Source organism: Schistocerca serialis, chromosome 7 (assembly GCF_023864345.2).
Source record: "Schistocerca serialis cubense isolate TAMUIC-IGC-003099 chromosome 7, iqSchSeri2.2, whole genome shotgun sequence".
Taxonomy (NCBI): Eukaryota; Metazoa; Arthropoda; class Insecta; order Orthoptera; family Acrididae; genus Schistocerca; species Schistocerca serialis.
This window is the reverse complement of record NC_064644.1, coordinates 109265040-109282491: the sequence shown is the minus strand read 5'-3', so window position 1 is coordinate 109282491 and position 17452 is coordinate 109265040. Positions and strand designations below refer to the sequence as shown.

The window sequence follows — 17452 nt, the reverse complement described above, 5'->3', positions numbered from 1 at the left end:
AACTTCCAGACTTGAGTTCTCCCTTCAAAAATGATCACTTTGCTGTCCGTAACAATGGACCAAGCATTGTCAGTGTTCTTGTGATACACTGTACAGCTATTGTTAATTTAATCTTTAACAGTACTGTATATTATATTTTGATTAAAGTAGCTTATTAACATTTGAGAGTGTCTAAAAGGTAAATCCCAGATGCCACCAAACCATAATCGTTTCCTGGGCTTCAAGAGCTTGGTGTGTTGTATGCTTGATAAAGAGCTTGCTGTGTAGTATGCTTGAAGGTATACATACAATCCTCTTCTGTATAATAAGTTTTGCAATGACAGGTGACTGGTTGCCATCTAGGGGGGGGAAAGCGAGTGAAATCTCTGCAGAGCGGAAAAAGTGCATCAACCAGAAATGGAGAAGCCACTTGCCACTGTTACTATTTTTTCAGTATCAGTTTCAATTTGCACAAATGATTACTAGTTTTGATTTATTAATGATGATACTTGTATCAATGAACAATATTGGAAAGTATACACTTGAGTAAATAACAGACAGGATATTTTTTATTTTTTTCAAAAATTTTCAAAAATCATAGTTCATTAGTGAAACATCAACAATTTTTGTAAAATAAGCCAGTCAAATGCAGAAAATAGCTCTGTACCGGATGTGCAACAGGATTCAGTGATATCTAACATATTACTAAACACACTGTGTTGTACAGAACAATGGGTACACAGGAAAGTGTAGTGTTTGTCCAAACAGCTTATCACTTCTAAATTAATTTTAGGATGTTTGTTGGCTGATTGGTTGGTTTAGGAGGGGAGGAAAGGGACCAAACTGTGAGGTCATCAGTCCCTTGTTCCCAGTAGAACAATTACCCAAGGGAAAGAAGATAACAAAGAAGACGTATGGCACAATAACACAAGAGAGGAAGAACCAGAAGAACGGTCGAAGGACAACAAACACTACGATGTACAAAACAGGACTAGATAACCACAGAGAGATGCAAGAAGCAGGGAGAGGAGATTAAAAACAAGAAAGCAGATTACCATGGCTGGCTGGCCATGAGGAAAAAAAAAAGAAGCCAGCCACTCTGCAACACACTAAAACCTCCACCCTAAAAGCCCTCAGGTGGAGGACACAGAGGGACAAAGGACATGTGCTAAAACTCAGATCAAACAATAAAACCCACCCTCACAAATAAAATGTAAAACTAAAGGTGCTGTTGAGGCACTGTCGTCCAACACCAAAGGGAGGGTGCTCTGAAGTTAGAAGTCCACTGCAGAGGGGCTAAAAGTGAGCAGTCCAGCAACAGGTGGACGACTGTCATTTGGGGGCCACAGCAACACTTAGGTGAGTCCTCACGATGGAGGAGGTAACCATGTGTGAGCCATGTACGGCCAACGTGCAGCTGATAAAGGACAACTGATTCCCTGCGAGAAGCCCACACAGAAGACTTCCACACATTCACAGTCTCCTTAATGACATGCAGTTTGTTGTGCACACTGTTATGCTATTCTGTCTCCCAAAGCCAAAAACCCTTGCAGCATAAGACAGAACGCAGGTCAGCTTCAGAGATGCCCATCGTCAGGAGCGGTTTGGGCGTAGCCTGTTTGGCCAGCCTATCAGCAAGTTCGCTGCCTGGGATTCCGATGTGTCCTATGGTCCACACAAACACCATTGAATGATTAGAGATGGACTCCTGGATGTTCGCTACCAAAGGATGGTGAGGGTAGCACTGGTCAATAGCTTGAAAGCTGCTCAGGGAGTTGGAACAGAGAAAAAATGCCTCACCAGAACAGGAACAGATGTACTCAACTGCATGAGATATAGCCACAATCTCTGCAGTGAAAACACTGCAGCCAGTGGGCAAGGAATGCTGTTCAATATGGCCTCTGGGGACATAGGCAAAGCAAACATTACCATCAACCATCAAGCCATCGGTGTAAACAACTTCAGAGCCCCAGAACACATCAAGAATCAAGAGGAAGTGACAGCAGAGAACAGTGGGGTTAACAGATTCCTTAGGACGATGCGAAAGATCCAGAGTAAGCTTTGGCCAAGGTGTACACCATGGAGGTGTGCATGAATGGACCTCAAGTAGAGGTAGTAAAGGGAAGGACTCCAGTTCGGAGAGAAGGGATAGCACGCGAATCGCAATCGTGAGCCCTGACCTGGGCTGCCAATGTGGGAGATGAACTGCCATGGGTGGAAAAAGGAGATGGTAATTCTAATGCTCAGGAGAACTATGATTGTGTGTAACATAAGTGGTGAGCAGTCATGCACATCAAATCAGCAATGGAGGTGCTTTATCACCGGACTCATCCTAAAAGCTTCCGTCACTAGTCTAACATCTACATCTACATCTACATTTATACTCCGCAATCCACCCAACGGTGTGTGGCGGAGGGCACTTTACGTGCCACTGTCATTACCCCCCTTTCCTGTTCCAGTCGCGTATGGTTCGCGGGAAGAACGACTATCTGAAAGCCTCCGTGCTCGCTCAAATCTCTCTAATTTTATATTCGTGATCTCCTCGGGAAGTATTAGTAAGGGGAAGCAATATATTCAATAACTCATCCAGAAACGCACCCTCTCGAAACCTGGTGAGCAAGCTACACCGCGATGCAGAGCGCCTCCCTTGCAGTGTCTGCCACTTGAGTTTGCTAAACATCTCCGTAATGCTATCACAGTTACCAAATAACCCTGTGACAAAACGCGCCGCTCTTCTTTGGATCTTCTCTATCTCCTCCGTCAACCCGATCTGGTACGGATCCCACACTGTTGAGCAATACTCAAGTATAGGTCGAACGAGTGTTTTGTAAGCCACCTCCTTTGTTGATGGACTACATTTTCTAAGGACTCTCCCAATGAATCTCAACCTGGTACCCGCCTTACCAACAATTAATTTTATATGATCATTCCACTTCAAATCGTTCCGCACGCATACTCCCAGATATTTTACAGAAGTAACTGCTACCAGTGTTTGTTCTGCTATCATATAATCATACAATAAAGGATCCTTCTTTCTATGTATTCGCAATACATTACATTTGTCTATGTTAAGGGTCAGTTGCCACTCCCTGCACCAAGTGCCTATCCGCTGCAGATCTTCCTGCATTTCACTACAATTTTCTAATGCTGCAACTTCTCTGTATACTACAGCATCATCCGCGAAAAGCCGCATGGAACTTCCGACACTATCTACTAGATCATTTATATATATTGTGAAAAGCAATGGTCCCATAACACTCCCCTGAGGCACACCAGAGGTTACTTTAACGTCTGTAGACGTCTCTCCATTGATAACAAAATGCTGTGTTCTGTTTGCTAAAAACTCTTCACTGGGTCAAGGAAACGCAATGCTGAGAGGGCCACACAACCATAGACCAGACTCCCATAGTGAAGGCAGGATTGAAAAGGGGCTTTGTAGAGCTGCAGCAGCTTAGAGCAATCTGCACCCCAGTTGGTGTTGCTCAGGCAGTGGAGCGCATTGATGTGCTGCCAGCAGTACCGCTTAACCAGACGAAGGTGAGGTAGCCAAATCAATCGGAAATTGAAAACAAGTCCTAAGAATCAATACATCTCCACTACAGTGAGTGGATTGTCATTAAGATAAAGTTCAGGTTCCGGATGATCAGTACAACGTTGACAGAAGTGCATGGCACACGACTTCGTGGCTGAACACTGGAAGCTGTGAGCTACAGCCCATGACTGCACCTTGTGAATGGCTCTCTGTAGGTGCCGCTCAGTGATACCAGTAACAGAGGAGCAACACAAAATGCAGAATTCATCTGCATACAGAGAGAAGGGGAGACCGATGGCCCTACACCTGCTGCTAGGCCGTTGAAGGCCACTAAAAATAGAGATACACTCAATACACTAGCCTGTGGAACACCACTGCTGAATAAGGGGATGGTGGGGGGAGGAGGGGTGGGGGGGAACATGGGAAGCACCAACTTGGACATGGAATGTACGGGGCAACAGGAAATTTTGGATAAAAATCGGGAGCAGGCCGCAGAGACCCCACTCATACAATGTGGCAAGGATATGATGTCACCAGGTCATGTCGTATGCTTTACATAAGTCAGAAAAGACGGCAACCAGATGTTGGCATCTGGAAAAGGCTGTTCCGATGGTAGACTCGAGGTAAACAAAATTATCAGTGGTAGAGTGAACCTGGCGGAAGCCGCCCTGACATGGAGCCAGTAGGCCACGTGACTCCAGGGCCCAACCCAACCACCGACACCATCCGTCCCAGCAGCTTACAAAGAACATTGGTGAGGCTGAAGGGCCAATAGCTATCCACATCAAGTGGATTTTTACCGGGTTTTACCACCGGAATGATGGTGCTCTCCCACCACTGTGATGGAAAGATGCCATCGCACCGGATCCAGTTGAAGATAACGAGGAGATATCGCTTGTAATCAGACAAGAGATGTTTAATCATCTGACTGTGGATCCGATCCGGCCCAGTAGCTGTGTCGAGGCAATGTGCAAGGGCACTGAGGATCTCCCACTCTGTAAATGGAGGGTTATAGAATTAACTGTGGCATGTAGTGAATAAGGGGATTTCGCTTTCCATCTGACGTTTGAGGGTGCAAAAGGCTGGGGGGTTGTTCTCCGACGCAGAGGCTCGAGCATAGTGCTCGGAAACTGTGTTTGTGTCAGTAGAGAGCACGCCATTGATGTTAATGCCAGGGACACCTGTTGGGGTCTGGTACCCAAAAAGACATCTGATCTTCATCCAGACTTGGGAAGGTGTCGTATGGCACCCAATGGTCAACATGTACCTCTCCCAACACGCCTGTTTCCATCGTTTTATAAGCACGTGAATGCGGGCAAGGTGTTCTAGGGAAGGGTGCTGCTTATGTCACTGTAGAGCTTGCAGACGCTCATTAATTGCCTCAGAGACTTCCGGAGACCACCAAGGGATTGTCTTTCACTGGGGGCACCCTACAGAATGAGGGATCGCATTTTCCACCGCATAAATTATCGTTGTAGTGACCTGATCAATCACAACATTGATGGCACCACATGGGGGAGATTCAATGGTGACAGTAGAGGTGAAGGCTACCCAGTCTGCCTTGTTTAAAGCCCATTTGGGTAGGCGTCTGTGGGCATGACGCCAGATGACTGACAGGAACATGAAGAAGTGGTCACTACCACACAGGTTGTCGTGTGCTCTCCAGTGGATAGATGGGAGAAGTCCTGGACTGCAAATTGATAAATCAATGGCCAAGTAACTACCATGAGCCACACTGATACATGTGCCAGCCCCAGTATTTAAGAGGCAGAGGTCGAGTTGGGACAGTAGATTTTTGGTAACTCTGCCATGGCCAGTAAGCATGGTGCTACCTCACAAGGGGTTATGGGCATTAAAATCTCCCAAAAGTAGGAAAGGTTTAGGGACCTGATCAATCAGTGCAACCAACAAGTTCAGGGGTATCACACCATCTTGAGGGAGATACACATTGCACACAGTTATTTCCAAGTTGTCCATACCATGAAAGCCACAGCTTCAAGAGAAGTTTGAATGGGCACAGGTTCACTACATACCGAGTTCAGGACATAAATGCAAAGTCCAACTGACACACTATTATATTCACTATGATTCTTGTAATATCTTTTAGCTGCAAAGGGTAGAGGTCCGCATTGCTGGGAACCTAGTTTCCTGGAGAGCAATGCAGAATGCAGGTGTAAAGCTTAACAGTTGCCATAGCTCAGCCAGATGGTGGAAAAAGCCACCGCAATTCCACTAGAGGATGATGTTATCGTGAGGCTGGGAAGGCCTGAAGCACTCAATGAGGTAGTCAATGCCTCAGTGTCACCTGCTACCACCAACTTATTTCCTGAACAGGCTACATCCGTTGTGTCTGAGGGTCTGGCCAGGTCTAGGTCCTCAGCAGACACCAGAATCTTCACCTCATCCTCAGACGCAGACCTTGTAGGCAGCAGTGGTGTGGGTACTACAGCAATTCCCTTGGTCTTGGGGTGCCTTTTTTTTTTTGGATTTCTCTCACTGATCCTTGGGTTTCTCTGGCTGGGAGGGCTCCACTGATTCATTCTCCTGGACTGAGGACGACTGTGAAGCCCTATGACTAGCTTCTTTTGGGCACTTCAGCCACTGGCGGATGTTATCTTGCCCACTAACAGAAACCTGGAAAGGGAGTGACCAACGGACCTCTTCCTAGCGAGAGGAGCTGAAGAAGACTTACGCTTCTCCAGCTTACAAGTTGGAACTGTTGTATCCAATGGTTGGGGGACAGTGCTCCTGAGGTAGGTGGTGCGGGAGAAACAGGCAGGGAAATGCTGCCCACCCTCAAGGGGGCACGTGTAGTCTTCCGATTCTGAGAGCCGACTGGAACTCATGGAACTGATGGGGCTACAACTGTTCTCGTAGCAGCAGCGTAAGAAGTGGTCATAGCCACAGGACATAGGTAATCAAATTTCCTCTTGGCCTCAGTGTAGATCAGTCGGTCCACAGTCTTGTATTCCATGATTTTCCTTACTCTCTGTAAAATCCTGCAGTCTGGTGAGCAAGGGGAATGATGCTCTCCGCAGTTGACACAGATGGGAGGCGGGGCACATTGAGTATTGGGATGGGAGGACATCCACAATCTTGACATGTGATGCTGGAAGTACAGCGGGAAGACATATGGCCGAACTTCCAGCACTTAAGGCACCACATTGGGGGATGGATATATGGGTAGTCATCACAGCGGTAGACCATCATCTTGACCTTCTCAGGTAATGTGTCACCCTATAAGGCCAAGATGAAGGCACCGGTGGCAACATGATTATCCCTCGGACCCCGATGGATGCACCGGATGAAATGAACTCCTCATCATTAAGTTGGCGTGCAGTTCGTCGTCAGACTGCAAAAGAAGGTCCTTGTGGAATATAACACCCTGGATCACATTTAAGCTCTTATGAGGCGTGATGGTAACAGAAACATCCCCCAGCTTGTCACAATCGAGTAATGCCCATGACTGGGCAGATGATGCCGTTTTTATCAAGTCTGACCTTGACCGCATTTTGGACAAGCCCTCCACCTCCCCAAACTTGTCCTCTAAATGCTCTACAAAAAACTGAGGCTTCATGGAAACAAAGCAGTCCCCGTCAGTTCTCGTACATATGAGGTACTGGGGTGAACAAGGTTCGCTGCGATCCTTAGCCTGACATTTGTCCCATGGTGTGGCCAGGGAGGGGAACAATTTAGTATCTTACTTCCTTGCATTGTACTGAGACTTGGAATACTTAGAGACTGCTGGCGTTTGATCACCAGGTAAGTGATGATGTGGTACCCTTCATCACGCATCATTCGGCCTGATGCCACCCACTACAACGAGGATCCTCCTCACGGGTGCCACCCGGCTGCAGCAAAGGCCACCTGGCAGGATGGTCATTGCCAGGAGTCCCGATGCCCCAGGGTGACTGGCATCTACTCCTTGGCATACATGGGGAGTTAACGGTGCAGTCATCAGCAGAGCGATCCCTGTGTAGTCAGGGGGCTAAAACTGACAGGGTACATGGCGGCCCCACCACAATGGACTGGCTACCATGCTGGATATGAAGTGCAAAGAAGTCCACGGTCATCATCAGCGCAGAAAACGACACTGCATAGTGGGTGAAGGCAAACGCACCCAGGAAACTTTCCTCGCTCAGGAGATGGGAGGATGTGCAGGACTGCAATGCCATGACAAGAAAGTGGGCTAAAGATATCAATGCACGATGGACATGATGCACCATGTGAGGCGTCCTTCCCCAATTGGCTTCCTCTTCAGGAAAATTTTGAGAAATGGAGAACAAACCCTACAGGGGACCATCACATAAAGTCCGAAAGGTGACAGGCAGGAACACCTCGGGCCTATTCTAATCCCCGGGCCTGCAGGGAGGAAATGGTGAGGGGATCACAAACACTGAGTCCCTAGGCAGAGACAATCCCCAACTCGGCCGCTAATCGAACCCAGGACACTGTGATCCAGAGGCAGCAATGCTAGCCACTAGACCACGAGCTGCGGACTTTCAGGATGTGGTACAGAAAATACAGTGCTTAAAAAGAAGGTTAATACCTAGAAGGCAAGGTCAGATGTGAATGTAACTTCATAAAAGTACACACCATCAGCAGTTATGTAAATGATTAGGGAGACTGTTTTTCTGTGACAAGCAGAGTGACCATCGGAGTGTATTAGCACTGTTCACATTTATTATTGTTACTGGGCCTCCTAAAGTAAACACCAGATGTTGGGTGATCACTGTGACAGACACAGAGATGCTGCATACCCATGCAACTTGGGAGAGGTCCCTTTCTCCCAGTACAAGAATCTAGGATATCACGGACCAGTTACAACAGTTGGGGCCAGCTTGCCCCAAGAAAGGATACAACAGCTTTATAACACCTTTCGTAATCAAATCAGTGCACGAGTCCAGGCTAGACAATATGGAATGTTAAACTGATTGGAGACCTCATACTGCCGAGTTCTTTGTAAATTTGACTAGAATTTGTAATCACTGGAACAACATCACAGGCCTTGAAGTTACATTTCATTTTCTCTTCCCCTTCTGGGTGCTTCACTTTTTTGTCAGGCAGTGCATTTTAGTTAAATTTTAATACTACAGATTATTAGTTTTCTAGTCACTCCCATTCCCATCTCCCAGCTGCTGCCCCCCCCCCCTCCCCCGTCCCACCTTCCCCGAAACAAATCTGTAGACCCCGAGTGGGATTTATAATATACTGGATACAAGGGAATGCCATGAAAAGTCCGGTATAGAGCTATTACCATTATTTTATGATTATGACAATTCTTTAAAAAAATGTTGACTTTTCACAACTCTTCATTAATCAAGTACAATTTTACATTTTTTTAAAAATTATTTTCAATGTCTATTATAATTTGAAATTTATGTTTGTTAATGTTTTATTTTCATTTATAGATTGGAAGATGACCACTCTGACAGACTAGTAATCATTTGTGTCAATTTGCAATTGAGACATAAAATAATTTTACAGGATTTTTATGTCTTTTTCCCATAGTCAGCTGCAAATAGGCCAGTGAAAGATCCTTAATGCTTAATAATCACTACTGCTGCTGCATCCACAACTAATCCCCTCCACAAATGAAGTTAACTGAAAAATCTTTATTTACAGATGATATTTAGTTTGCTTTGTGCATGCCAAGCGCTGAATGCATGAACACCAGACAATATACAACTCATGCTATTACCAACTGTCAATCACGAAATTATTTAGCTGAGGTATGACTGATAACTGGACCAGTATGATATGTAACAGCAATTATGGTCATTTAACATCTGCCCAGGTCATACAACTTTTCTCTCTCTTGACAAAAACAAGTCAAAATTTAGAATTAAAACACATTGAACTTACAGAAGCTGATGCAATGACAATCACTGAGCCAAGAGCATCTGCAAGAACATGAAGAAAAACACCACGCATGTTCATCTGTGATGCCGATGATCTTTTTTCGTGGTGATGTCGCCCTTTCTCTGAAGGGTCAAATGTTTCTTGTGGTGGTTGAAATGTCTCATCATTCTCATTATCATCAGTTGAGACCAGCTGTGACAACCTGGTATGACTTCGTGAGAGTCCACCATGTGAATGACCATGTCCATGTCCATGTTCTGCAAAAGAAAGAACAATTACTCAACTTTCAGATCTGTATACTACATGCAATATCTATCTATCTATCCCTCCCCTCCCCAACTTTTCTTCTAGTTGAAACTGTACTATTAATTTCATTTCTCTTTCTCTTATTAGTCATTATTGTGTCATCCTGCCGTCTGTATAGTGAAATCAGTACAAAGTTTACGAATGTATCATCGTTAATTGCCTTATTTCTAACACTTTCCTTTCACCTTTATCTCCCTTTGTCCTCACAACCCACGACTCCCTTTAAATACAAGATGAGTGACCTGTCTTTTAAACATTCCCCAAGCCTGTACCTTCCTCCTCTCTGACAAGGAACTAACATTTCCAAAACATAGTAGTTTTTTCTGTGTGTGTTGACAGTACTTGTAATTTCTCCTGAAGGTTAATCTCACCAACCATAATGTCTCCCAATTGTTTTTACAGTTTTCTCATGTGTCTTCATTTGATACAATAATTTGCTATTTCTGGCTACTGCTTTCAACTCACTGCTTTCACTGTTGTCTCATTTCTGGTGTGAAGCAGTAGATCAACATCTCATTCAAAGTAACATAAAATAAAAGACTAATTTTTAAATGATCTAAACGTAGCCGAGAAATTATTTTTTCTTCTTTCTATGTGCGTATGTGTCATCAGGTATTTTGTACATTGTTCAGTATCATACTGCATACAGTGACATCTTTCACAAGGATTAATTTGGACATAAATACAGTCACAGCAAAACTGATATTTTAATTTTTTATCTGGCAAAAGTTTATGAAGCTGTTGAAGGCACCTGCTTGTTAGTTTTCAACAAATTGCTGCAGTAATACAATAACAGACTTCATATTGTCACAGTACTCCACTTTAATTAGTTAGCAGAAAATTTAACTGTATTATGGAGTCCAAGAGTTTTTTTACTCACCATGGAACAGGAACAACCCAATAATATTGACTACCAGTCCAAGAGTTCCTACTATCACTATCAGCTTCGGCTCATGGATCTCCTCGACCTCTATGAACCTTAAAACAAACAAACAATCAATGTAATTAATGTTTACAGTTGATTCTCTTAAAAGAGGTGTACTGGCCAAAAACCACCACCTTCGATGAGCCACTGAGAACTATAAGGGCCTAAAGTACATCACTGTTGAATTAGAGACTGCAGCATTTATTCTTGCTTCTGACACCTCTTGATCTTATGGCGAGTCAGGTTTATCTATGCTGTAGGCTCACACTGCGTATATGAACATTCACAAAACACTGTCTCATTGGTTTCTCTGACCTTAACTTAAATATGGGCCTGACAACAGTGTATTTTAGGCCCTTATGGTTCTCAGTGCCTCACATCATTTCAAAACTAAAAGGATGCTTGCGCCCCCCCCCCCCCTCAACACACTAATTTGCTGTGTGCAAACACAAACACACACACACACACACAAACAGAGAGAGAGAGAGAGAGAGAGAGAGAGAGAGAGAAGTGGGGGTGGGGTGTACACGTACCTTTTGCAAGCTTCCACAGTAATTGAGAAGCACAGTGCAACAAGAAAAACTGCATTTACTAAAGCTCCTAATACCTCAGCTCTGGCCCATCCAAATGTGTTTTTGGACCACTTCTTTGGCGACATCTGCAATAAAATATTCTCGTTAAGTGTGTGTGGAATGTATGACTAATATTTTCTCAAATTATAGTCACTTTCCTATAGCGAAGTCAATGAACAAAGATCCCAACAGCTGTCAGTGCTGGTACCAGCTTTCAGCTGAATTTTAAATGGCTGCAGGCGAAACCAGTAGTCAGCTGTGGAGCTGTGACAGCACTGAGGTATTTACACAGGGACATACACAAAACCACATTACAGTCTCAGCCAAGATAAGATGCACAAAGCAGCCGCAACAAGCCTATTGTAACCATTGGGAAACTTCTTTCATTGACTTTACTATAGTCACTGCGGCAGGTATATTCCTCAGAAGTATAAAAATTCTACACATCTTCAATGACTAATACAAACTGTGATATTTGTGAATTGCACAGAGAGATTGTAATTAACTGCACATCTTGATAAAAAGTATGAAGTAAATCAATAGCAAAATTGTATCTGAGTCCATCTTGATTAAGTTTGCACATAGCCCTACAGATACATCTTAAGATACCTTTCATATTAATTACTAAGCATACTTTGAAAATAATGTACCATACTGACAGTAGGCAATTAAAACCTTGGAACTCCATTTTGTTAAATTTTATGGGAGAACCAAAAAAGATTTCTTAAACAATAAAAGGTGATAAAATGAAGTTAATACACCTAACTATGTAGCACAAGCCTAGTTATTGACAGATTAGAGAAATCCATTCAGTTTCAAGCCTCTCTTTCATAATGGAGTTACTGGTTACTGGAATTACAATGTTTTCACAGTCAGCTGGAGTTATAAGGTTTTCATTACCTACCATCAATTTACGCTTTCTTTTGGGCTTTTATCATCATCCACCTTTTGGGCTTTTAACATCATCCACATATGTATTAAGTTATTTCATCCACTTTCCCTACTGTTTTCACATTGCAAATTTTTCCAGTAGTTTATTAATTTCAACTGTAAACTTATTTGTTGTTAATTCCCTTATGTAAACACTTTTTAGCCTCCTCTGCTTGAGTGGTAAACTTCTGCATCTTGCACTCAGTTCTGCTGCATTTTCCATAATGTTAAGTTTACCTTTATTCAAATTTGGAAAATCTAACGGCAAGAAAACCATTTTTCAGAAATGTTAGGGAAAACTGCAATTCTTGCTGAGTTGATGTATTCTCTCCAAAATACCACTTGTTTCCTAAAACCACACACAAAGGAAGTTCAGTAAAACTACAGAGATATGTTGATATAAAATTACATTGACTACAAAACCAAAGAAAAAAATTTAGACAGAAAAATTTAGCATTTCAGAATTTTAACAGCAAGACTGCGGTCCACAGTTAATATAGTTAACATCCTCCACTCAAGAGCCAATACCTCCAGAGTACACACAGATCCAGTGAATAAACACAGCTAGTGATTTTACATTATGTATCAGTTACAATCTTTAATCTATGGTTCACTTTCTTATGAATTACACTGTACTGCAGTAGGAAACAAGCAGTAGGCCTATTGACAACTGTTTTGCCATAAATAAGCCTCCGTTTTGAGAAACAAGTGAGCTGCATATATTACTCATCTATCTGATATGTTGTAATTTCCTAGGATATCTCTAACTCTACTGCTGCTCATATCCACAATGAATGTAAAAAAATATAAAATCTTTCAGATTGAAACTAGTCTCATAAACTTAATCTCTCTGTACATTACATCAACAACCTATTTTCAATATAAGTCTATATCCACATTGACAGTGTTGTGATTGTCTGGTGGCATGAATCATCCCAGTGTTTTTGGTGCTACTACACGTTTGTGTACATTGTCACTACAAGAAAGGCATCTAGAATATTGCATGAAATGTTGGAACTTTTTATGACAGTTAAAGTTTGGACAGCCAATGAACTGACAAAAACAAACACCTATGGAAGTTTACAAACATAAACTGACAAAAAAATGTTAGTTGCCCATTTAGAGCCGGTACAAGTTTCTGTGTGTATGTGGTCATATCAGAACGATTACTCACCTTAACAGAAAGAAAGGCGACGACTAGAGCAGCTACATCACTCAACATGTGAAAACTGTCAGCAACCAAGGCCATTGAATTCGTCACGTAACCAACAACAATCTCCACCAAGAAGAAGAACGTAGTAAGCCAGAACATGGAAATAAGTCTGCACTTCTTGCCCGTGTACCGCCCCATGATTTATACTGCAAAAGAAGAAAAATAGGATTTACACAGCAGAAAATTGTGCACTGACAACACAGAACACGAATGGCGTTCACGCCTATGACTATGATTGCACTATTTCAACCGACGGCAGAATAACCAGCTAAATCAAAGAAATACATGGTAACAAGAATACTGCTCAACAACATTCATCATAGCATTTTCACAAATGCACTAACGTAGACAACTGGTAGCCGAAATCTGCAGTGGAAGCTCCAAGTTTGTAGCAGAACGATCAGATAAGCAGTTTACACACTAGCCTAGAATCGGCAGTTGTCTCTTAACAGTATTTTCCACGACAGCACGGAGGTAATATTGAACATGATCATCTGTTACAGCAACGAGAAAAATGCGCCAGAACAAGACTGCGATGTCTGACACCATCAGCTGCTACTCGGTGTACTCTGAGCACAAACACATGAATACATTACACAGTCGGTGAAGCTTATGAGAGATAAGCACAGACCGCTCACCGTCTGATGTAACTGTCGACTAACGGCAGATGTTTAGAGCACTCTCCGCTGGAAGCAACAGGCACTATCCGAGCTAGAGGAGGATGCGCGGCAGGCCGCAGTCGGTCATACTTGGGACTGCACGGTTTGTCCGTATAGCGCACGGCACCACAGCTCAGCTGCGGCGTTTGCACACGGCACACGGGTCGGCTCGCGCCTGTTCTCCGTCTTGCCTCCCGGAGCCGGCGCATTTCCGGACAGGGCGAGCCGTCAACCGCCCCCGTCGACGCCGCCGCCGCGAGGCACGTATTGCCCCCACATTCAAAAGCAAACGACGGCGCGGGGAGTGGGGGCGGCGGTGGACGGCCGGCGGAGGCGCGGGGAGGCCGGCGAAGGCCATCCACAAGGCTACTCGCTCCCACCACGGCCAGGTGCAGCGCGCGTCATCGCATTCTTTCGAACTCGCTTCTGGAACCGCCAATGACTGAGGCAACCGTTGCGGCGTGCTACATCAAGGTACAAGCCCACATGGTTTTGATCGGATTCATATTGTGCTTGCCACCATGGCGCGCGCGTCTCTCTCTCTCTCTCTCTCTCTCTCTCTCTCTCTCTCTCTCACACACACACACACACACACACACACACACACACTAACACACTTTTTTCAAGTCAAGGTTCCGGCAATCAATACATTAAATGACGCAGTCAGCAGCGGAATGAACTAGAAAGGTTTCCTACGAAAGAGTTTAGGTGGCTGACCTTCCCTCAGTTGTAACAAATATGAAAACAAATGATGAGCGCCACTTTCGCTTAGCGCTTTCCTCTGCTCTCTTCATGTGAACTTCTCCGTTTCGACGTAACATTTCCCTTCTTCGAGTGCCACCGCTCTTTGATGACCACTATTTCAAGAAGAGTGACTCTCAAGGCCACGAGATTCCTTGTTGTCAGTAATGACGTCGATTTAGGTTAGCTTCGAAACTGTCTTTTTCCGTGACCTCCAACAACGCAACCACTGCAGCAAATTGAGAGCAAAATCATACGAGGGCTATTCAGAAAGTAGGGAACGTTTCCGTCTGACGCCCCAGGCGCGCGCCGATCGCGTATATTTTGGTAGCTCGGCAGCTCAGTCAGCATCCATCCGCGACAGCGGGAACGTCTCTGCGCGTCTGGTTTCTTCGATATTCGAATCTGAAATGTGCGCTGCAATCTAAAACCCCGCCAGTTGTGAGGTGCGGTCTGTGATACGGTTTTCGTTGGCAAAAAATCTAAACCCTAGAGAAATTTATCGTGAACTGTGCGAAGTGTACGGAAACAACGTAATGAGTGAATGTTCTGTCCGGAAATGGTGCATTCGATTTAAAAGAGTGGACGCCCGAGCATTCTGACTGACGATCTTGTCGCTAAAGTTGATGTAACAATTCGTGAAAACCGTCGCTTCACAATAACGGAGCTTTCGCTTTCTTTTCCACTAGTTTCACGGATTTTGTTGTTTGAAATTGTCACTCAAAAGCTAGGCTACCACAAATTTTGTGCACGATGGGTGCCCAAAATACTTACAGAGCACCATAAAGAACAGCAAAAGGGAGCCGGCCGGAGTGGCCGCGCGGTTAAAGGCGCTTCAGTCTGGAACCGCACGACCGCTACGGTCGCAGGTTCGAATCCTGCCTCGGGCATGGATGTGTGTGATGTCCTTAGGTTAGTTAGGTTTAAGTAGTTCTAAGTTCTAGGGGACTTATGACCACAGCAGTTGAGTCCCATAGTGCTCAGAGCCATTTGAACCATTTGAGCCAGCAAAAGGGGCCAACGTTGACATTTCTGGAGGCCTATCACAAACATGGTGATTCATTACTGGATCGAATCGTAACCGGTGACGAGACTTGCGTGAAACAAGTCAATTGCGAGACAAAATTACAGTCCATGGAGTGGCGCACACAAGGTCCCCCCAAAAACCAAGAAAATGTTTTCAAACCTTGTCAGCAAGGAAGCTGATGGCGACAGTGTTTTGGGATATGCAAGGCGTGCTTCTTATCGATTCTCTCTATCGTGGAGCAACCATAAATTCTTCACAGTACTGTCTAACTTTGCACAGCCTTAGATGAGCTGTTCAAAACAAACGCCGAGGAAAGCTGACGTCCAAAATTTTGTTTTTGCACGGCAATGCCCGACCTCACACGGAAAACCGCATTGAAGAACTCCTTAATTCATTCAAATGGGAAATTTTCCCTCATCCGCCCTACAGCCCCGATCTTGCACCAACTACTTCCACATGTTTCCCAAGATGAAGAACTGGCTTGCAACGCAGCGCTTTGATGACGACGCGGAAATCCAGGCGGGCGTGACTCACTGGCTGAAGTATCAGGCGGCAGAATTTTACGGCGAAGGTCTCGCAAAGCTTGTCCACCGCTATGATAAGTGCCTCAATGTGTTTGGTGACTATGTGGGAAAGTAGTATGCCAGTCGCTCTTTCAGATGTATATAATAAAATGTATTTCTTGTACTTAGTTTTTTTTATGCCAAAACGTTCTCTACTTTCTAAATAGCCACCGTACTTCGGAATGCGATATCACACGTAAGGGCCATACACAAAACTCAAGGATGTCAATGGCGTGCTCATGTTGGGCAAGTACAGTTACTGTAATTGCTCTAGCAGGCTCCTCAAAAACGCTGATTTTTGTCCCGCTCACAAAAACTGGAGTTTTCCAAGAATTTTAATACTGTGTTTAAGTTTCCTGATAAGACAATTTTCACCACAGAATTGAAAAGGTCGCTTAAAAAGTAGCGCACTACGTGGATTGTGGAATGCAGCGAGGAAATGAAATTTTATATCTTGAAGCACTGGTTCTCTCTCATCTGACAATACAATAACATCTCAGTCTTGTTTCCTGTTGTTTCAGGGAAGCTACTGTTGATCAACATGAAACTGTGATGGAGCCCTTAGACAAATAGAAGGCTTAGTCAACATCGATTCCCTGAAACTGATACCAGTGAATGAGGACATGATACATCGAAATAGTGCTCTTGGATGGCGTTAGGAATTTCAGCACGTTGACGTAACATCCAGTAACTGCCACGATCGGGTTACCACAACCAATGAGTTGAGCATCAATCACCGATGAACTCCAACACAATGACTATACATAACAGATGATAGAAAATTTGAGTATGATGAAAGAGTCTGTTTGAGTCGATCTTTTGAGACGTTTATGTGAGGGTTATCACATATTTTCAAGGAGGTTTAATTTTTAATTAAACCTGGCTGTTACAATTCTATCTGGAGACAAGAAGGCTCTCAGAATTACCGGGCGACAGACCCCAAAAGTTGCCAGATCACGCAACAATTTTATGGCGACGCCTTTTTGAGACCGTAGGAACAAGTTTTCATATACTTTAGAGCATGTGGATCGACAATTACCAAGGAATGCAATTTTTCTCCTTTGGGCAAGCAAAGATGCAAGACTCGCACGTGAGATACACCAAGTTGCGCCACCAGAATCCTAGACCGCAAGCTGCACACAT

General features: G+C 44.1%; 1 protein-coding gene across 3 annotated transcripts in view; it reads right to left on the bottom strand.

Moving 5' to 3' along the window:
- Nucleotides 1-17452, bottom strand: part of LOC126412068 (zinc transporter 1) — a 262949-nt gene that overhangs the window by 52367 nt on the left and 193130 nt on the right. For 2 of the 3 annotated variants that reach the window (XM_050081460.1, XM_050081462.1), the window contains exons 3-6: nt 13281-13465; nt 11138-11262; nt 10560-10657; nt 9377-9630 (exon numbers count right to left, since the gene is read on the bottom strand). In XM_050081460.1, the coding sequence (XP_049937417.1) occupies nt 9377-9630; nt 10560-10657; nt 11138-11262; nt 13281-13457 (654 nt within the window). In that variant the 5' untranslated portion in view covers nt 13458-13465. Of the gene's footprint in view, nt 1-9376; nt 9631-10559; nt 10658-11137; nt 11263-13280; nt 13466-13957; nt 14227-17452 lie in introns of those variants that run through there. The other variant, XM_050081461.1, reaches the window with a different exon arrangement.